This window comes from Podarcis liolepis (assembly GCF_965112155.1).
Source record: "Podarcis liolepis genome assembly, chromosome: 11".
Lineage (NCBI taxonomy): Eukaryota > Metazoa > Chordata > Lepidosauria > Squamata > Lacertidae > Podarcis > Podarcis liolepis.
Window position 1 is genome coordinate 51,632,346 of NC_139565.1, and position 21,328 is coordinate 51,653,673.

The 21,328-nt window shown below is 42.4% G+C and overlaps 1 protein-coding gene across 4 annotated transcripts in view; it reads right to left on the reverse strand.

Moving 5' to 3' along the window:
• The window catches only part of WDR7 (WD repeat domain 7), a 217,669-nt gene that overhangs the window by 175,083 nt on the left and 21,258 nt on the right, over positions 1-21,328 (reverse strand). For 2 of the 4 annotated variants that reach the window (XM_083465680.1, XM_083465678.1), the window contains exons 4-14: positions 20,590-20,668; positions 19,452-19,626; positions 19,272-19,348; positions 17,944-18,063; positions 16,010-16,155; positions 14,583-14,697; positions 13,973-14,114; positions 11,954-12,202; positions 11,053-11,273; positions 8,319-8,514; positions 7,398-7,612 (exon numbers count right to left, since the gene is read on the reverse strand). In XM_083465680.1, coding sequence (XP_083321806.1) covers positions 7,398-7,612; positions 8,319-8,514; positions 11,053-11,273; positions 11,954-12,202; positions 13,973-14,114; positions 14,583-14,697; positions 16,010-16,155; positions 17,944-18,063; positions 19,272-19,348; positions 19,452-19,626; positions 20,590-20,668 — 1,735 coding nt within the window. Of the gene's footprint in view, positions 1-7,397; positions 7,613-8,318; positions 8,515-11,052; positions 11,274-11,953; positions 12,206-13,972; positions 14,115-14,582; positions 14,698-16,009; positions 16,156-17,943; positions 18,064-19,271; positions 19,349-19,451; positions 19,627-20,589; positions 20,669-21,328 lie in introns of all 4 variants that reach the window. The other 2 variants (XM_083465679.1, XM_083465677.1) reach the window with 1 other exon arrangement.

Sequence of the window (21,328 nt, forward strand, 5' to 3'; positions counted from 1 at the left end):
GGTGCTTCAGGTTAAGAACAATTTCAGGTTAAGAATGGACCTCCGGAAAGAATTAAGAATTTAACCCGAGGTACCATTGTATCTGTTCCCAAACCAGCCCCTAGAATTTTCACAAAGCTGTGTTTCTCCAGTCTGCGTTCTAGAGCCTCTTCGCTTCCATTCTACGCATTTATTTATACATACATACATATATACATAACAAAATTTATCTACAGTGGTACCTTGGTTCTCAAACTTAATCAGTTCTGGAAGTCCATTCTAAAACCAAAGTGTTCCAAAACCAAGGCGCGCTTTCTCACAGAAAGTAATGCAAAATGGATTAATCCATTCCAGGCTTTTAAAACAACCCCTAAAACAGCAATTTAACATGAATTTTACTATCCAATGAGACCATTGATCCATTAAATGAAAGCAACAAACAATGTACTGCAGTCACCCAGTACCTGAACTGGGTTCCACACAGTCACAAAAACAAAATAAAAAGAGCCACAAAAACAAAAACGCAAAATAAATAGCAAAAACAAGCAGACCTCAACGTAACACTCAAATCGCAAGCATAACACTCAAAGCAGGTTTGCAGTGTTTGGGTTCCAAGTTGTTTGAGTACCAAGGCGTTTGAGAACCAAGGTACCACTGTACTGCGTGATTTTAGCAAAACCTCTAAGCCGTTTAACAAGAAACCCAATGCTCTGCTCCTGACCTCAGCTGCACATTGCACGGCCAGTTCCTGTTTTCTAACAATTTATCTGCATGTGTACGTTCCTCCTCCATCCCAAACAGTGGGTGTTTCCCCCTCCCTGCATGCTTAACTGTTCATGCATGCATCCACCTGCCCCGGCAAGTTCATCACTCACTGCATGTTATCTATTCCTCACGCAAAAGGCTGAAAAGTGCAGCTGTGAAAGTGACAAGTCCCCCTTACACACACACACCTCCGCAGGGAGCCTGCCGAAGACTCTTCACAGTAATGGTGAAATTGACAAAAGGCAAAACTCCTACAGAAGGGGAAAAAAATTTGAAACCCCCTATAATGAAGGAGGCTCTCTGGCGATAGCGGTGATGGAGAAAGCTCATCAGTTTCACCACTTTGGTTTGCAGCCTTTGCAGGTAATTCTCTGAACTCGAGCAAGATTTCCACAGAACCTGCCAGAAAGATTTCAAAGAGCAGCAGTGAAACTGACAATCTTGGAAGCTCAAGGCTGTAGAGGTGAAACTGACAAGAGGCTTCAACCCTCTTGTCAATTTCCCCTTTCACCTCCTCGCAGGGAAGGGACTTCTGGGAACTCGCCGCAGAGGCAAAGGGGTGTTTGTCAGCTATATCGCTCTTCTCTGCCAAACTACACAAATCTAAGAGCTTGTAACAAGCCGTAGAGTGTCTCATCACATCTATTTTCGTTTTTGTTTATTTTACACGCGGCAATGACAAGCTTACGCACCAGATCCAGCCACCAGTTTCTGTTTAATTAGATAAGATTTAATTGGATAAAATGACAGTGAGAGTTTAATAAAAGCTGCTTGACAGTGGAACGTATTCCCTCGGGAGGTTATGGACTCCCCTTCCTTGGAGGTTTTCAAGCAGAGCTTGGATGGCCATCTGTCATGGATGCTTTAGCCAAGGTTCCTGCACTGCAGAGGGTTGGACTGGATGACTTACGGGGTTCCTTCCAACTCTACAATTCTGCAATTCTATGAATATACCATAAGAAAGCCTTGTTGGATCAGATCAAATGCCCAACTACCAGTTTGAATTATGGTGCTGGAGGAGACTCTTGAGAGTCCCATGGACTGCAAGAAGATCAAACCTCTCCATTCTGAAGGAAATCAGCCCTGAGTGCTCACTGGAAGGACAGATCATGAAGTTGAGGCTCCAATACTTTGGCCACCTCATGAGAAGAGAAGACTCCCTGGAAAAGACCCTGATGTTGGGAAAGACGGAGGGCACAAGGAGAAGAGGATGGCAGAGGACGAGATGGTTGGATAGTGTTCTCGAAGCTACCAGCATGAGTTTGACCAAACTGCGGGAGGCAGTGGAAGACAGGAGTGCCTGGTGTGCTCTGGTCCAGGGGGTCACGAAGAGTAGGCCACGACTAAACAACAACAACAACCAGTTCTCACAGTGACCAACCTTAATAGCTCCCTCACCTTTGCAAAGGAGAACTGCCATTGGCAAACCTTACCATGAAATGGGCCATCAATGGCAACTATACCATCCCATTTCATCCCAAATTGGGAAACGGTGATTTTGATTGTTTTAAAATTATTTGTATGAAATTTTTGAAATACATGCAACTCCTGTTTTAGGTAAGACCAATATGTGTGTGACCATGCACACACACAGCGCCAAACCCAGAAGTGACTTGGAAACATAATAAAATATGTCACTAAAAGGGTGGGGGCAGGGATGGGGCAGGGGCAGCACGGGGCAGAGTGGGGTGTTTTAATTGCACGCAATTTCACACAAGCGCACAATGACCTGGGACACAACCCCCATGCAATTTGAGGGATTCCTGCATAACATTTGACAAACTACGATTAACGATTTTTGAACGAGACAGTATATGAAGCTAGAGTCTGGAGTTGGATTCATATTCTTTATTAAAAAAATTATTATTTTTATTATTATATTTGTATACCGCCCTTCATCCACAGACCTCAGAGCAGTTCCAAAGCAGTTAGCTAGTTCTGATTCATACAAAATGGGAGGGTATAGTTGACTCTGTTTGTGTGTGTTCACATGGCTCATACACAGGTCAGCTTATCAAGGCAAGACGCAATCATCCGAAACATTGATGAGAATTTGTTTCTTAAAGTTCTACTGCTTTAGTTTAATTATCATAAGTACAGAAGGAAATTAAAGCAAGATGGAAGGCATGAATGGCTTAAGAAGCTACTTTTCTCTTAAAAATGTTCATCCATACAACAATATTATTTGTACCTGTAGCTCTAATACATTTAAAGGCAAAGTGCACATACACATTCTCTGCCATTTGACTTTGTTACCCTATTAAAATCATTTTGACATGCAAGGAATAAGGCAGCAAACTGGAATGCGACAATTGGAAATATGACGGATTAGCCAAACCTGGTAGCAATCCCAGTACTGGTCAGTTTCACATGTGTGGACTCACTGATTTTAAACAGGGATAAAATCTATATAAAACTGGGGAATTGCAAAAACACAGAACTGCCCTATTTTACGAATACCAACCATAAAACCCATGGGGGAAAAACATGACTCTTAACAAAAAGTGGATCTCTGATGCCCTCTGCTGTCCTACTGTCAAACCTGATTAGAAAGCAAGGCAACCCTTTGTTCAAAATAATACTACAGAACGTCTCAGTATACTTTCATATATGGGCAACACAGTTCTAAAATGTTTGTGCCAAAATGCAATCACCACATCAGGTTATCATGAGCCTTAGCCATTTGTCTGATAAAGTTAATATGAGTAGGAATTAGTATCACTACAGAAGATATCTAATAATTATTATCTTTTTAAATCTCTGTGGAAATGTCATCGTGTAGCTAAATATTGGTATACATTCTTATTTGGGTATAGGAGACTGCTGGGGCTATTGTACATTGTGAGAAAAGGAAAAGGAAAATTCTTCATCAAAACAAAGACAAATACAAAATAAATAAATAAATGGATGCATGCCCATGCACTTGTTCATTATGAACACAAATCACCAAAATCTTTCCCTGGGAAGCCTGATCCCTTGTGTCTATGAGATTTCCCCAGATATTGGCATAAACTATCAGGCCTACCTTCTTAACACTCAAGGACTACAACTTTTTATTAATAAATAAATAAAAATCCAAAACAGAGAAACCAAGAATAGGAATGCTGCACTCAGATCCAACCTATCAGGGGAAATGCACAGGACCTCTGTGCAATTCTACCAGCCCTCACTGGATTCTGCAACCTTGCATTAGTCTAGCAGAGCAAGTAGGAAAGTGCTAGCACTGATTTCATTTTTTTAAAAAAGGATAAGCCATGCTTTTATTGTTATTGGGCCAGTATACATGTAATGGCCCAATAACAATGAAAGCATGGCTTATCCTTTTTTATAAAAATGATAGGACGTGGGTGGCGCTGTGGTCTAAACCACTGAGCCTCTTGGACTTGCCAATCAAAAGGTTGGCAGTTCGAATCCCCGCGACGGGGTGAGCTCCCGTTGCTCGGTCCTAGCTCCTGCCAACCTAGCAGTTCGAAAGCACACCCCAAATTGCATGTAGATAAATAGGTACCACTCCGGCGGGAAGGTAAATGGTGTTCCCATCTGCTGCTCTGGTTTCGGTGTTCCGTTGCACCAGAAGCGGCTTAGTCATGCTGGCCACAAGACCCGGAAAAACTGTCTGCAGACAAACGCCGGGTACCTTGGCCAGTAAAGCGAGATGAGCACCGTAACCCCAGAGTCGTCTGCGACTGGACTTAACTGTCAGGGATCCTTTACCTTTATCTTTTTTTATACATGTAATAATTTTAAAACCCACAATGCAATACTGAAAACATAAAAGCAACTAAAAACACAGTAATTTTAAGTGCTTCTGCAGATCAAAAGGTTTTATCCCAGCGCTGAAAGGAATGCAATGTTGTTGCAGAGCATGCCTCTCTTGCACATTCCAAAGTTGGTGTGCCACTACAGAGAAGGCCCTCTGTTTGGTACATGCATAGTGTCAATAGGTGAATCATGGAGAAGTGTTGCCTCTGATAATCTTAACGCTGAGGAAGATCAATAGGAGAGACGTCACTCCTTCAGGTATCTAGACCTCACACCATTTAGGCTTAAAAGGTAAGCATCAACGCCATAATGTGGTCATAGGCAGAACTGATGTACTGTGGTTCCGTCTGAATAAACCAGATCAGGTTCTGTGCCACTTGAAGTTTCTGAACAGTTTTCAAGGGCAGTCCTGCACAGAATGCATTACAGCTTGAATTTCCATCTTAGCAAAAAAAGGTACTGGCTTGGGGAGGGAAAATATCTACTGTTTGGAAAAATAATAATTAAAATGTTTAACAGGCAAGGTCCATGTCACTATCTGATAGTAGAAATTCAAGGCGGAACTACAATAAACAGCCAGCAGCCAGTGGAATGTGGGATAATAAACAAGGGTAGAGGGGTGCAGGGAATGAGACAGGGAATTTGCTTGGTGCATTCTAAAGTATATAAAACTTCCTATAATACTTTAAAACAAGTAACTTTTTAAATCTTAATATATCATCTACAAGCTGCCTTACTAATAAAAAGCTTGCCTACGGCAGCATATCAAATCACTTTCCAGTTTTATCTTCTCATCTTCTGTATTTTTACTTTCTCATGTTAGGAAACCTTATTTAGAACACTGTAAAGATTTTGCCTGGGATTTTGCCTTTTGGAGTTGCACGGCATTGTGCCATGAAGTCAATTTCCAGCAAAATATATTTATATATAATTTGTAATATTTATGAACAGTTTTCTCACTTTAAAATTGCCCATAAAACTAGCTATTAGGATCCTCCATCTACTCCCATCTACAACTGCTCCTTTACTGTAGCCAAAAGCCAAAGCCGTTAAGGGAAGTTTCTCTTGCCCAATTCCACCCCCTCAAAAAAAAGAGATGAGAAATTTCTACACCACAGTAGCAAGACAAATCCCCCACTGCAAGGAAAGTGGCAAAGCTGATCCCTAGTGGCTCACTTGGAATGCATTTTTCATGAAGCTGTGATCCCTACATGCAGACCCCCTTCTGCAATGGTTTTCCTTGTGAACTAAGGAACAATAACACTTGCAAGCCATATGTAGGACTCACTCTCGGATCTTGGCTTCAATCGCTATCACAAAGTACTTCTCAAAAGGGACAGATGCAGCTGGAATATCACTTTCCATACTTGAAAGTTTTCACATTACAGAAAGGGAGAAAAAAACAGAAAAAACCATATATCAAGTAAAACACTTTAACCACGGGGTGGTAGTGGGAAGACAGACTGGGTTTGAAAGCACCTAGTACATAATTTAGAGGCCCATGCTTACAGAATCAACCGTTTCAGTGTAGAAACATTAAGTATTGCCATATGTCCTCTTTTTCCAGGACACATCCTCTTTTTACAGTGGTACCTCTGGATGAGAACAGGATCTGTTCCGGAGCCCCGTTCGCATCCTAAAGCGAATGCAACCCGCATCCGCGTGTCTGTGCAGGTCACAATTTGCCCCTTCTGCACATGCATGTGACGTCATTTTGAGCGTCTGCGCATGCACGAGTGGTGAAACCCAGAAGTAACGCACTCCATTGCTTCCGGGTCGTCACAGAGCACAACCCGAAAAGGCTTAACCTGAAGCAACTTCAACCCGAGGTATGACTGTAATTGGTTGAGTCGTCATAGCGATCCACAGTTAAACGTAGAAGTCGGCAAATGTGTCCTCTTTTTTGCTCTTCAAAATACAGCGACACTAAAACATGAGCTGAGAACTGAACTCTCTAACTTCTCAAAACCTTAGTAGAAGATTCTCATTTCACCATTTCCAGGATACTCCAAATCTTTAATCCATCAGATAAGAATGTTCGGTTATCACCTGTTTACTAGTCATTTCAGTGCTTCCTGTAACTGTCAAGTTAACAATTGATGCTGGATACACTTTTTGTACTGCATTTTTAAAATTTGTTTTGCTGCTTCTTTTATTGCTTTTATGGTTTACTTCCTGTTAGAAGCTGCCTTGAGCCTTGGAAAGCAAGGTACAAAAGATGGAGCCAAACAAAAGTGAGAATGTGCAGGCTCCTGGAGAAGCCACACCGGCTTCATTCACATGCCACACCGGGCTAAGCCAAAGTTTGGGCAAGTATGCTATCTGTACCCAGACTCATGGTTAATCTCTCTCCCCACTAACCACAAGCATAGCCAAAGACAGTGTAGGCAACACTGGATCAATGGTCTGACTGAGTATATGGCAGCCTCCTTTGTTCCTACCATGACTGCTACCATGCACAGAGGGCTATGTGCCCCTTCACTTCATCCCACATAAATGAATGGCAACCAGTGATGCTGTTATCGGTGGAGCTCTGGGCAGACGTTCAGAGCCCCCTCAGGCAACTTTTCAAATCTCCTCCTCAGAGCTGCAGCTGGCCAAGGAGTCTGGCCATGGCAGCCGGCCACCACACATTCTGCTACTGCAAAGGAAGCACAAGCCAAGGACAAGGAGGTCAGCAAGCCCAGATGGTCCCAGGCCAATTCTGTCTCCTCTTCAGTCACTTCACCCAAAGCCAAAGGCGAATGATGTAGCTGGGATGCTGCCAAGTCCTTTGTGACCACCATCTTATGGATTCCTTGCAATACACAGGGCCTCCCTCAACACACAAGCAGACCTGACAGCAGGCATTTTGCTAGCATGTGTATTAACAAGACACAACCAAAGCTTACTTTGTCAGCTGAATCGGAGGCCAGGAGGTTTGTGGCCAGAGTCTGGAGCTTCTGATGGGCCATGTTTTTCAGTGCCGCAAGGCTACGCCGAGTCATGGCCTGCTTTAAGTTGACAGCGGGATGGCTGAGGGAATCGACTGCGGCAGGCACAGCCTCGTCACAGGCATTCAGGATCTCCACAGCGGTTATTCCCATAACACAGCGATCAAGAGCACCTTAAGAAGATATAAAGGGGAGAGGGGTGAACTGGCTGTAGTTAAAATGCATTCAAAACATTAGAAAGGTATATTGAAGTTAATGGAATAGGAGCAGCTAGGCCGTACTGAGCCAAAACTTCACAAGAGAAGGAAAGTTAGAGTAGTTAACTTTCCTTCTCTTATGAAGTTTTGGCTCAGTGTGGGCTAGATGTTCAGCAATGCACTTCCCATGATTTTCTTGCAAGACAGCATACTTTGTAAACTACACTATGAAGAATGAGCTCTAGGCAATTTTGTGCTTGCTCAAAACTCTTGAGTTAGTATTGCAATTCCTTCAGAGCCAATTTTGGAGGGCACAGGGGCAAACTGGGGAGCAGAGGAGGAAGTCCTATTGCATAAGCAGTAGCCCTTGTACAGGGGGTTTGGGTGACAGAACTATCCAAAGAAACCTATCCAAAGTTACTAACAAACGATTTATCTTCTATAATAAAAGCAGAAAGGTAACAAAATGGGACAAGTCAGCCATTTCCCCTTTTATAATGCATTTCATAGCCAAATAACCCCTAATTCACTGCAGCTTTGCATATATGTTTCCCAAAGTAGATTTATTTGGCAGGATAATGCGCAAGTAATAACCTTTCCAAAATTTAAAATTGGATGGAGCTGCTGAGCTACCTTCTACATTGCTAAAGGGTACGCCTGAAATTATTAAGTCCCTTCTTACCAGTATCCATCTGCCAGACATACACAGAGCCATCGGAACAGCCCACAACTAGGTAGTCATCTGATGGTCTCCACTTTATGACTTGAATAGGAAAGAGGTGCCGGGAAGCTAACATGATACACTTTTTCTCCCGTAAGCTCAGAAGTCCTACTGAGTGGTCACTGGCAACAGAGCAAACACAATGCTGGACTCTCGACTGAAAAGGAGGAAATAATATTTTTCAATTGGCACAGATCTTTTAGTTGCAAATCCATTGGATCTTAAAAACAATGTACTTGTCTTTTATTTAGTCAGTAAGCCATCAGATGCAAGAAGCTGGATATCATGGGAACCCCATGAATGTTTGAGCAGGAGAGAGATGCACGTGAATCCCAAATACTGTACAGTTGAAACCCAAACCACCTCTGTTTAAAAGCCTTTGCATTGCGCACTGGCTTAAGCCAAAGTGGAAACAGCCAAAGAGAAAACAGCAATATCCGCCATTACAATTCAAGCACGATTCTGTGCTTAGTTCTGACTCACTTTCTAGTGAGCTTTCCAGGAGTCTTTGCCAGGCTGGGGATTGAACCTGGAGACCAACTGAGCTACCGCCCCTGAGTTTCCATCATATGCCCAAGAAGCTCCTATTCTCTTGCTTTGTTTTCAAAATATCTCATCTTCAAACATCTAAAAGGCTGTCAACATGGAAAATGGAGCATGCTTGTTTTCTCCTGCTCCAGAGGGTAGGACCTGAACCAATGGATCTAAGTTACAATAAAGGAGATTCCAACTAAACATCAGAAAGAACTTTCTGACAGCAAGAGCTGTTTGACCGTGGAACATACTCCCACAAAAGGTAGTGGGTTCTCCTTCCTTGGAGGTTTTTACAGAGAGATTGGGTGGCCATCTATCATGTATAATCTGGTTAAGATTCCTGCATTGCGCAGGGTTGGGATAGATGACCATTGGAACCCTTCCAACTCTACAGTTCTATGATTCTATATACCTGCAGGGGCTGAATGGGAAAAACCGTGGAAGCTCAGCAGTGTTGAAGGATAAACACCTATGTCAAATTCTACAATTTTCTACCTACGCACAGCATTTCAAAGGATCACGCAACACAATGGATGCTCTCGGTTACCTTGAACTATTTATATAACTTTCTAAACGAATTTTAAGAAGCATTCACCTAGAATGCTCGCAAGCATTTACCAACACAAAAAGCCATCACATGAACCAGAGCAAAGGCAATAACAGTTCTGTAATTTAAAAATACCAATTCTATATTAACCATAATACAAGAGGCCATAATCGAAGCAGGCTGTAGCGGGTCCACCGCTTACCACCAATTCATAGTGTAGTGGACTCACCCCGCTAACTGCCCCCAATTAATTTTAGTGCACACACCTAACTGCACACCAATTACACAAATTTCTACAATTTACCACAGTTTATCTTGTGGGGGATCTTGTGTGAGGGAATATTTAAGTGATTAGAGTCTCAGGCAGAAAATGATGAAACAAACAAGAAAAGTTTCATTAAACCGAAAGAAGTTTGTGATACAAAGTGAGTCACAAAATGCGTTCTTTCAGATAGAAGTTAACTTATTTGCTTTAACTCTAAGATGTCTCAGGTCCATGGCTGTCAACTTTTCCCTTTTCTTGCGAGGAATACTATTCGGAATAAGGGAATTTCCCTTAAAAAAAGGGAAACATTGACAGCTATGCTCAGGCCTAAACTCAGTGTTTACAGTCACAGCTTTTCTTAACCTCTCTCTTTACTCAAAATCAGTGGCTACACTTCACTTTCTGTTACTTGGTTATGACAGTTAAATACTTTTTAACACCATACAGCTTCCTTTGCCAATTAATACCTTGGTTCATGAGTGAGGGACACTTTTCCTCAAGTTACCCACTCTCTAAGCCATGGGTAGGCAAACTAAGCCCCGGGGGCCAGATCCGGCCCAATCGCCTTCTAAATCTGGCCCGCGGACGGTCCAAGAATCAGCGTGTTTTTACATGGGTAGAATGTGTGCTTTTATTTAAAATGCATCTCTGGGTTATTTGTGGGGCATAGGAATTCATTCATTTTCCCCAAAAAATATAGTACGGTCCCCCACAAGGTCTGAGGGACAGTGGACCGGTGCCCTGCTGAAAAAGTTTGCTGACCCCTGCTTTATGCCATCCAACTCCTGAGGTTTTCCAAATGGTATAACAGACCCAGGGGATGACCTCACCCCTCACCCCTTGTTAGTGACTTGGGAGTCTTCTGTACCTAGAAGAACTCTCCCCTCCTGGCTAGTATGAGACCCAGGTAGCCTGAATTCCCACAAGATCTGCCTCTCCTGGCTCAGACTCAGCCTTCCCAGGACACTCCAGTCTGTATAACCTTCCCAGACCCTCAACCTGGTCTCCCTTTCTAAGCCTCGAGGCTCTGTCCTCTCACAATGGATAGTAGATGTTTAACTTAACCCAGAACCAGTTCTACCTCAGTCAAATCCTATCCTACTCCCTATCTCACATCTCAAATCAAGCCCTCTCTCTTAACCTGAACCGTAGCCCTATCTAACTCTCTCCCGCAGAAACCTCCCCTTTTTATCCTCCCTCCCTAAGTGCTGCTCCTCCCCCTTCTGTGACTTGCTGACTTTGTAGCCAATCAGCAATGGGCTCCAGCGCTCTGGTGTAATGGGGGGGGGCTGCGCCACCAGACTCTGGTCTGGCTCTGCTGTCCGTCACACAAGCATTCGCCAACTTACACTGCAGTTTTCCGGAGGGACCAAAAGTTGCGTGATTTCCCCACCGTGCACACAGAAGATGTGTTTCATTTCTCCAGAAAAGATGTCCCAGATAATGACGGAAAAATCCACGCCGCCTGACACCAGGTATCTTTGGTCGTAACGAGTAGAGACTTGGTGGGGATACAGCAAGCAGGTGACTTTGTTCCGATGGCCACGCAGAGTTCTGTGGGGCGGCCAACCTAAAAAGTTAGGGAGCAGACACAAAAACCACAACATGCAATGGGTATGAAAGTCATTTTAAGGATTTCAGTATTAGAAAAAGAAATACCGTATTTTTTGCACCATAACACTCACTTTTTTCCTCCTAAAAAGTAAGGGGAAATGTCTGTGCGTGTTATGGAGGGAATGCCTACGGGTGGCATGCCTACGGATTTTCCTCCTCTAAAAACTACATGCATGTTGTGGTCGGGGGCGTGTTATAGAGCGAAAAATACGTTACATAGCGGCAGGCCCATGATAATTACTACTGATAACGCAAAACAAACTGTTGTCACATCCATTCAGCGAAACACACACCCATAATAGACCGTTTTCTGATCCATTTAGGGAATCTTTGGGTGGTTTTACCAGCAGTTGCCAACTGCACTCCAACACTCTGCATTTGTAAATGCAACGTTTAGATCTTCCACATTCTAGAGCACAGTAACATAATTCAGAAGTAGGACCAAAAGCACTCACATCTATCATTTGATTTTGAAAGTAAGTGCCTGTGTTTGTTTAACTATTTTAACAGATGCAGGAAGACACCCCTAAGCCAGAAGAACCACTACATCGCAATGCCCTCTTCAAACATCAGCAGAGCAAATAAAATGCTTCAACACTACATTTCAAGGCACACTTTTAACGATTGCTCACACACCCCTTCTGCGCACGTGCTCATCTTGCAGGAGCTGAACTATAGCGGTTTGAGTTGCTGGTACAATAATAATGCTTCCATCTTCACGACCGCAAACCAGGCGTCCATGCGCAGGGATATATACACTTGCCGTCACTTTAAGCGGCTCATCGCTATTAGGCATGAAGCTCAGCTGATCTATAATTCCAGCCGGACGAGGAGCAAGTTTGGTGAACGCTTCTTGCAGGGAAGTGGAAGTTGTCACTTTCAATCCTGCTTTTAAGAACAAACAAAGGAATAAAATGAAATGCTCAGAATAAAGTTCTGTAGAAGTACAAGTGTTCTCAAACTTTCCAGTTAAACTAAGCCTTACAAAACCGTGTTTGGAAATGGCCCCTGCCTGGTTGACAACAGTAAGGATCACATATTGGCGACAAATCTGGGAAATTATTCACGAACTGGGGTTTCTTCCCTTCTTTGATGCTGCAGGTTACCAATATTGGTAAGTACAGGCAAGTGCACTAGGAAAAATATTTCTGGGCTAGCCGTGTTTGTGGGATTATTTTGAAGATTTAGTAAAATCACAACAAACAGGTCGTATTCAATACTGTAATACTCAGAGTGGACCTATTTGGTTGTACCTAGAGATGGGAAAGCCTGGAAAAAACCCAGAAAAATTGGGGGGAAACCCAGGTTTTTTTTCCATAGCCATTTTTTTTAGGGGGAGAAATGGGAAAAATGTGTGTCGACTATTCAAACTATATCAAACTCATTTTTTTTCTTCATTTTTTTCTGGAAAAAACAGCTTAGGGGAAAAAGGGGGGGAACTGTTTTTCCAATTTTTCCAGTTTCCCCCCCAAAACTTCCTATCTCTAGTGTAGCCAATGAAGTCATCCCGTTAGCACAAGGGCTTCTGCCTGTGCCAGAGGATTTCCTTTCCCCTCCCAACACAACCCCCTTGCCCAATCTCCTCCAGAGGGTTGCGGGGAAACCTGAAACACACACACACACAAATATCACCCCCACCACACTTTAAAAGAGAGGTGCTGGTTAGGGAATGTGGGAGGCAGAACACTGAGATCTACGATTACAATTGTGCTCTGATTAAAGAAATCTTAATCAATTCATCATTTGGAATTTAATCCATTAAATCTGCATACATTTTTACACGAAAAAACAACTGTGAAGAAAAAGGCACATTATTTTAGATGACTGCAAAAGTCATCGCGGACACTGTCCTGCTATATACCTTCCCTTTCGGACACCATTAGAATGCCTCTTCCGATATGTTTTTGCAAAGAGCTCCCCTATTAAGAATAAGGTGGGTTTTCTAAAACAACAGCTCCTCTATGGCCTGATTAATTGGAGTGGCCTTTTTAAATCAAGCTACCCATCTATAACTTAATCTAACCTATAAAACAGACTAAATATTGCAGACCGAAGTTCATACTAACATTAGATTACCATGAAAGAGAGGCTGCTTTTTTAATCTTGAAAATTCAGAACTCATTGTTACACCTCAGAAAGGCTTATTAGAATAAAGTTTAATTACTTCTTCATCTAAGTGCCTTTCTCATGTATGCTACCCTTCCTTTCAGGATGTGTTTCTATCCTTTATTCTCACCACGCCTGCCTGCATGTATTACACTTGACAGATTTCTTACTTTGCACATCTGATGAAGAATACTTATTTTCAATAGGAGTGATTTTCAAATAACATCTCACAAGAGAGTATGTTCATGCCAGAATCTTCCTTTTTTCAGATCTGAAGTGTCACAAGACATTACAACTGCCTAAACACAGCCATTCTTTTAGAGCCTGGTTTTTATGAATTGCTTTGTAACTGAAACAGAGAGGATGAGCGATTAAATTGTGTGCAGGGGAATTTAGCGACACACTCCCACAGGGATGGGCAACAATGCATGCTGAAGCTTTTCCAGGATTTTTAGAGACTTGCTAGATTTTACAGAAATGAGCACCATTCACATAAAGGGAAATGTCTGCGCTGAAGACGCATGGAAAAGTTAACTGCAAAGTAGCTACCTTCCGTCACACTTGGATGGTCAAGTGAATTTGGGATACTCCAAATGCTGAGCCTTCCTGAGGAGTCTCCCTGAATAAGCAGTTTGTGAAAGCACTCTCTGCGGCCGTAGAAGAACCGAGTCACAGGAGGACAGATTAATAACTGCAAAAAAAGAAAAGAAAGAGGCATCAGAGTGATCTCAGAGAAAAAGGAAGAACTAGAGGGCAACCTTGAGGATCAGAATCCCAGTTTTACACAGCTCTTGGTGAATACATGGAGGTCTCAGGTATGATTCTCAGCATCTGCAGTTAAACAATTTAAGGTAGAATGGGTTGGAGCAAGCCACACCTGAGCGCTTCGATTGGAGTTTCCAAAACTTGAGGCTCCAGCTGGTTTTCTGGACTACAACTCCCATCATCCCTAGCTAGCAGGACCAGTAGTCAGGGATGATGGGAATTGTAGTCCAAAAACAGTTTGAGGAAACCCTGGCTTAGACAGACCCTTCCAGTCATAAGAGACTTGATGCTGGGAAAGTCAGTTTCAATATGTTCACTGCAAGACTGTCCACACAGCGTTTAATTAACAAGCCCCCTTGCTGTGAACACTGCAGCAACCCAAATAAAGTCTTACCTGCTTATCTGATTTCTCCACTGCTCTGTCCACAACACAGTGGAGTTGAGGGGGATTTAGATTTTCAACAACTTTTCCAACATCACTGCGAAATGAATCACTAGCTGGCAAGCAACTGCGGAGGAGAGCCACACATACACATATAAAGATGGCAAAACATAACAAGCTTAATCTCACAGCTTCAGTGTACATGTATTGGTCACAGGCTAAACAGCTAGGTATGAGCTGAGGCTCCTTCATTTGCTTCAGGAGCTAGTTTGACCTACTAGGTCGACATCAGTGGCTCAGAGGTAGAATGGTAGGTAGAGGTAGAAGGAGGTAGAACCTCCTTCAGGTTCTTATACTTATTTAACTGGCCAACTTCTCGCACAGAATGCTTGTCTCTGTCATTTTATGCCAAAAGAATCCACAGAGGCAAATCACATAGTGTTGCATCCAATTGTGTTCCTCCAGCAGAGGCTTCAAAGAGCTAAGAAGTGGTGGGTAGGGAAATGTATTTTTTACAAATTCCCCCCTCTTGCTTGCAGCCCTCCTTGCCAATTACCAAACTGTTCTCATACAGTTCCTCCAACCCTTTAGAATACATGTAGTAAGGCATAGGGGAAAATCAGGAAAAATACCTCCTTCCCTACTTCTGTTAACAGAAGACTCCACTGAATCAGAAAGCCTTATCTTGGCAGGGGGGTATAAGTGAGAGCAGTCCATATGTTTTACTGAGCAAGGAAGAGCCTTCACGAATGCAAACATATGGACAGCATGAACTTCTTCCGTCTTTCAGCCTTTTAATTGTAAATTCCATTTACATTCAACCTTCATTTAGCATTGAAGGAAAGCGTGCCCAATTATGCTTCCCCTCCTGTCCCACATGCAAAGAGTTTGAAACCTTCCATTTTAGAACTAACCACAGTTCCCCACAATTTCCAAAGTGAGGGAACTGTGGTTTTTCCCAGCCACAATTTAGTTTAGAGAAGCCAAGATGCAACCATGCTTTGGTATTCCGTTTGTTAACATCACCTATTTTTGTTCTAAACCAATAGCATGGAGGAATGTCTCTTTAAATCATGGGTAGGCAAACTAAGGCCTGGGGGCTGGATCCGGCCCAATCGCCTTCTAAATCTGGCCCATGGAGAGTCTGGGAATCAGCGTGTTTTTACATGAGTAGAATGTGTCTTTTTATTTAAAATGCATCTCTGGGTTATTTGTGGGGCCTGCCTGGTGTTTTTACATGAGTAGAATGTGTCCTTTTATTTAAAATGCATCTCTGGGTTATTTGTGGGGCATAGTAATTCATTCATATATATTTTTCAAAATATAGTCCAGCCCCCCACAAGGTCTGAGGGACAGTGGACCGGCCCCCTGCTGAAAAAGTTTGCTGACCCCTGCTTTAAATGGAATGTTTAAAAGTGAAACCCTTTGTCCCTGTGTACCTGGCTGGCAGTTTATAGATAAGACTTTGACCATCTTCTGTCCATATGATTACTTTGTCCGCTGATACAAAATCGCCACCTGTCCATGTCTGTCCATTCTCACTGGGGACTGAGCATAACAGGGAATAATCACCAGCATCAAACACCTAAAGAAAATACATAACAAAAAACCCATCACTGTATCATAAATTCTGTCCTGTAGTTGGATAGTTGAGAACTCAGCAACTCCCTGTACTTTTTAGATACAAAGGGAACAAATTATAAACGCATCCCCTAAATATAGAATGAACTGTAATTGACTCCAGCTGATCTTACTAGTAACTAAAAGAAATATTTTGTTTATTAAAGGATCTATATCCCATCTTTCCATTTAAAGGCAAACTGCCCAAGACAGCACACATCTTTAAGATACAAATTATCTTAAAAACACTAGATAAAAAAAGGTCACAGTCAATGGAGAGACATAAATAAAGGGGTTTGTGAAACTTTTCGGCTCATTGGGTCAGAAGCCTGGTGGAAAATGAATGTTTTAGCTTTGTGTCTGAAAGCCATCAGAGAAGGTACAAGAGGAACTCCCTACATAGGAGACAAAGGCCTGCAAATATTGTATAATCCATACCAGAAGCAATTCTTTCCCCTTTTCCTTTTCGTAAGAAAAAAAACCCTGGGAAAGCAAAGGTCATATTGGGGATCTTAGTAATTCTACTAAAGTAGGGATGGCTAACTTTCATTCACCGGTCTTGAAAGAACTACACTGGCTCCCAGTACGTTTCCGAGCACAATTCAAAGTGTTGGTACTGACCTTTAAAGCCCTAAATGGGCTCGCTCCAGTATACCTGAAGGAGCGTCTCCACCCCATCGTTCTGCCCGGACACTGAGGTCCAGCGGTTCCCTCATTCTGGCGGTTCCCTCATTGCGAGAAGTGAAGCTACAGGGAATCAGGCAGAGTGCCTTCTCGTTTGTGGCGCCCGCCCTGTGGAACGCCCTCCCACCAGATGTCAAAGAGATAAACAACTACCTGACATTTAGAAGTCATCTGAAGGCAGCCCTGTTCAGGGAAGTTTTTAATGTTTAATAGGTTATTGTATTTTAGTGTTTTATTGGAAGCCGCCCAGAGTGGCTGGGGAAACCCAGCCAGATGGGCGGGGTATAAATAATAAATTATTATTATTATTATTATTATTATTATTATTATTATTATTATGCCTTAGGGTCACATTCACGGTTAGGCAATTCTCTGAGGGATGCATGCCAGCACATCACACATTCACTGCCCACCCCTGCCCAAGAGAGAGATGAGAGAGACAGAAAGAGAGAGAGAAATAGAACTCTTTCTCTGTGTCCCAAATTAGAACCCCTCCCTGATATCACAAATGGTCCCAGAGACAGCAGTTTTCCTCCCAATTGCAGCACACGGCAAAGAAGGGAAGACTTCTCAGCTCAACGCTTAGAACAGCCTTATGCTTACTCTGGAAAAGAACTTTTTGTCCCTCTGTTACAGTGCCACTGCTAGAAGTTGTTTTGCTCAGGAAACAGAATGGAGCACACGTTCCTGCTTTCTGAAAACTAAAACCTCCTAAAACTGGTGCTGGACCAGAGGGAGAAAAGGCACGTTTCCAAAGTAAACAGATACACAATTTTGCTGGTACTTGAAGTAGCCTGGTGGACCGGATCCAAGCCATAGGTTTACCACTCCTGCATCAAAATTTACCTTATCATTTGAATAAAGCCTGTAGTATTATAAAGCAAAAGCAACAACGCCAGCAACAGGGTGAGCTCACATGCACTGAAGAGATTATGTGTTTGATGAAATCAAAATCCAGTTGATTTATAATCTGACTATCCTAAGCTTCCTTGCATACGTGTCTCACTGACAGTAGTTGTAGCTTGCAGAATAAAGAAAATCCAGCTTTTACTTAACTGGTTATCCTTACCCTCCAGTATTTAGAACAAACCACCAAAAGTGATCTTTGGGTAAATGCACAGAAAGAAATACTTTGGCAGTTTTGACAGTAAATTGGTTTAGACTCCTCTTCAAAGATTGGCTCTGTATCCTATAAAGAGAGAGGAAAGCATTTCAGTCACTCACGCAATGATCTCCAATACATTAAATTCCTCAACTCCTCCTTTGCAGTCCTATAATTAATACAACTAATCAGATTGTTCTTTTTTTCTTACTGTTTTTTCCTGCCACATGAACTTTTTTGTAGCTTTAAAACTTAGCTTGAGAGGAACTGATTTTAAACTCATATTGGGCTGGATCCAGACCTTGCCTTCCATGGATAAAAAGTTCCATTCTGTCCACAGAAGGAATTTCATCCAGTGAAGCGATCCCACTGGCGTTGGGGGGGGGACAGGACGTGGGGACTTTAGATAATTCTTTCTCCACCTGCAGGCCCCAAAACCACTTCCCGCACTGTTCACCTGCAGAGACAGAGTCTGGATCCAACCATAACTTCCTTTCAAGAATTAGCTGGGGGACATACTCGCCTTCAGCTTCACTAAGCAATTTTCATGTAGCATGATGGCTACATCTAGCATTCACTTGCTGAAGTAGTAAATTATGTTTGAAGAGAAGAAGAGTTTGGATTTGATATCCCGCTTTATCACTACCCAAAGGAGTCTCAAAGCGGCTAACATTCTCCTTTCCCTTCTTCCTCCCCCACAACAAACACTCTGTGAGGTGAGTGGGGCTGAGGGACTTCAGAGAAGTGTGACTGGCCCAAGGTCACCCAGCAGCTGCATGTGGAGGAGCGGGGAAGCGAACCCGGTTCACCAGATTACGAGTCTACTGCTCTTAACCACTACACCACACTGGCTTAGAAATAGACATTCCCCCTTCTCAAAGCAGCTGAAATGCTAAACAAGCAACACTGGTGATAGGTTATGAAACTAAGGAAGAAATATGCATTAATCCACCTTTTCCAAAAGGAAGGAACAAAACCAGGAAAAGGTTTATATATGTGTGTGTGTGTGTGCGCGCGCGCTAAAAACTAGACATTCTCTATCTGCACGTACTGTATCAGACTAAGTCAAGGCATAGTAAACGTGTCATAAGAAAAAGCCCTTAAGCAAGCAGATTTTAAACACCATCTGTCCAGAGCAGAAATAGAAGCATTTATGAAAATAAGTCTATATTTGTAATGGGAGCACAGCAAAAGTTACTGTTGATCGTTTTTGGCGATAAAGCCAGACTGACTAATAAAGCCAATTCTGGAAGAAGAAAGACTATCGGTATGAATCTGGGTCTGTTTCTCTTTACCTGCATGTGATTCACTTCAGAAGTTACGATCCACACTTTCAGAATGCCAGTCACCGAAACGGCCACAACAGTATCCTCTATGGAAAATGAAGACAGACCATCAAGACCCGTACACCAAACATTGTTTCTTAATGGTTGCAGAGAAAGTTCCTGAAAAGTAAGAATCAACCACGGGCTAACCTTGTGTTCTGTGAGATCGAATAACACTCATGGAGCTGATCCAGTCAGGAGAAATCTTTGACACCAAGGAATAAAGAACTTCGAGGCTGGTAGCATCCACGACAAGAATTTCTGGGTAGTGGCCATGACACAATAGTCTCCCTTCGCGCTGGGTTCCAATTGTGAACTGATAGAACTGAATATTTAAAAATTGGGGGGAAAGAAAGATATCAGAAACTTTATAAATTAGTACTCTGGATGTGTGTGCTTGATCCACAATGCAGAATCTGCTTTCAGACCATAGGTGCAATCTATTTTTGTATAAGAACAGATTTTTATTTATTTTTTAAAAAGCATCCCATAATAAAAACTATGGGTGGTAACCACCTGCAGTAGCCCACTCAAACAACAGTTGTTCTGCTAGTGCAAGCTTTGTTCTTAACAAAGCCAGTGGGTGCCTTGTGATTGGGAAATTCCTAGCAATTCCTAGCAAAACTGCTATTATTATTATTATTAGCATTCACCTCCCTGCTGACCATTAAGCTTGGGCACGGTTGCAGGTACTGCCACTTTCACAACAACTTCAACTCTGAAACGACGTTGTGTGCTAACATTACATTACATGTAATTAAAAGAATACCAGAAATCAACGCTGAACAAGTTTTTCAAAGGTCAGCAGTATAATCTTGGTGCCGTGAACTTCACAGCAACAACCTGTGCTTATATGTTGCACTAGATTACAGGAACTGGGTATTTATTTAGCTTTGTAGTTCCCGTATTACCATTTATTCTTGTTGCTAAATATCACACATCAACTAATAACGGAATTTACTAAACTAATAACAGACCACAGAAACATCTTGCCAATTATCATTTCTACACTCCAGCTGGTACTGAAAGGCAGAAAAACTGGTTCCAGTTACCCCACAGAGAATGTAAGTGTAGTCAACTTATATTTTTGCCAGTTTTTCTAACACATCATTAACAGTGCACATGTTTCGCAATGCAAAAAACCTCAACCCTCTGATCTGTCGTGCTTGTATGAAAACTGGTAACTGAGTTCCTGTAAACTTTGCTAGCTTAAAAAGCCGTTATAGGGAAGCCTATATATGTAGTATCACACAAAACCAGTTATGGCTTCTATTTATAAATCATTTACCTGTATACCAGTATGTGTGCAGGCTAATTTAGTAAATTCAATGCATCTTCCATCATTCACATCCCAGAGGCACATCTCCCTAAACAACACAGAAAGGACAATTAACCAATCATCCTCCTGCATTCACATGAACCAATGACTGTATCCGACTAATTTAATTAATTTATTATTATTATTGTTATTGTTATTGTTATTATTTATTGAATTTACATTCTGTCCTATACCTGCAGGTCTGCACAGAATGACTTCAGCGAATGCAATGGCATGTTAGGGGAGGGGTTGTACCTCTGGTGGGAGCACGCCGTGGTCCTTTTGGGGCAGTTTGTTCACGTTTGGTCCCCACCTGCATTCAGCTCTCGGCTGTGGCTCCTAGAAGCTGTCAGCAGGTAACAGCAGCCACACCTTGGGCTGGCCAGCTAAACCAAGTGAGAGTATCTGATGGCTCTCAAACACTCAGTAAGTTAAAATAAAAAAATTCCTTCCAGTAGCACCTTAAAGACCAACTAAGTTAGTTCTTGGTATGAGCTTTCGTGTGCATGCACACTTCTTCAGATACACACTGTATCTGAAGAAGTGTGCATGCACACAAAAGCTCGTACCAAGAACTCATACCAAGAACTAACTTAGTTGGTCTTTAAGGTGCTACTGGAAGGAATTTTTTTATTTTGACTATGGCAGACCAACAGGGCTACCTATCTGTACTCAGTAAGTTGAGGATTTCCCCTGCATGTCTGGCAGA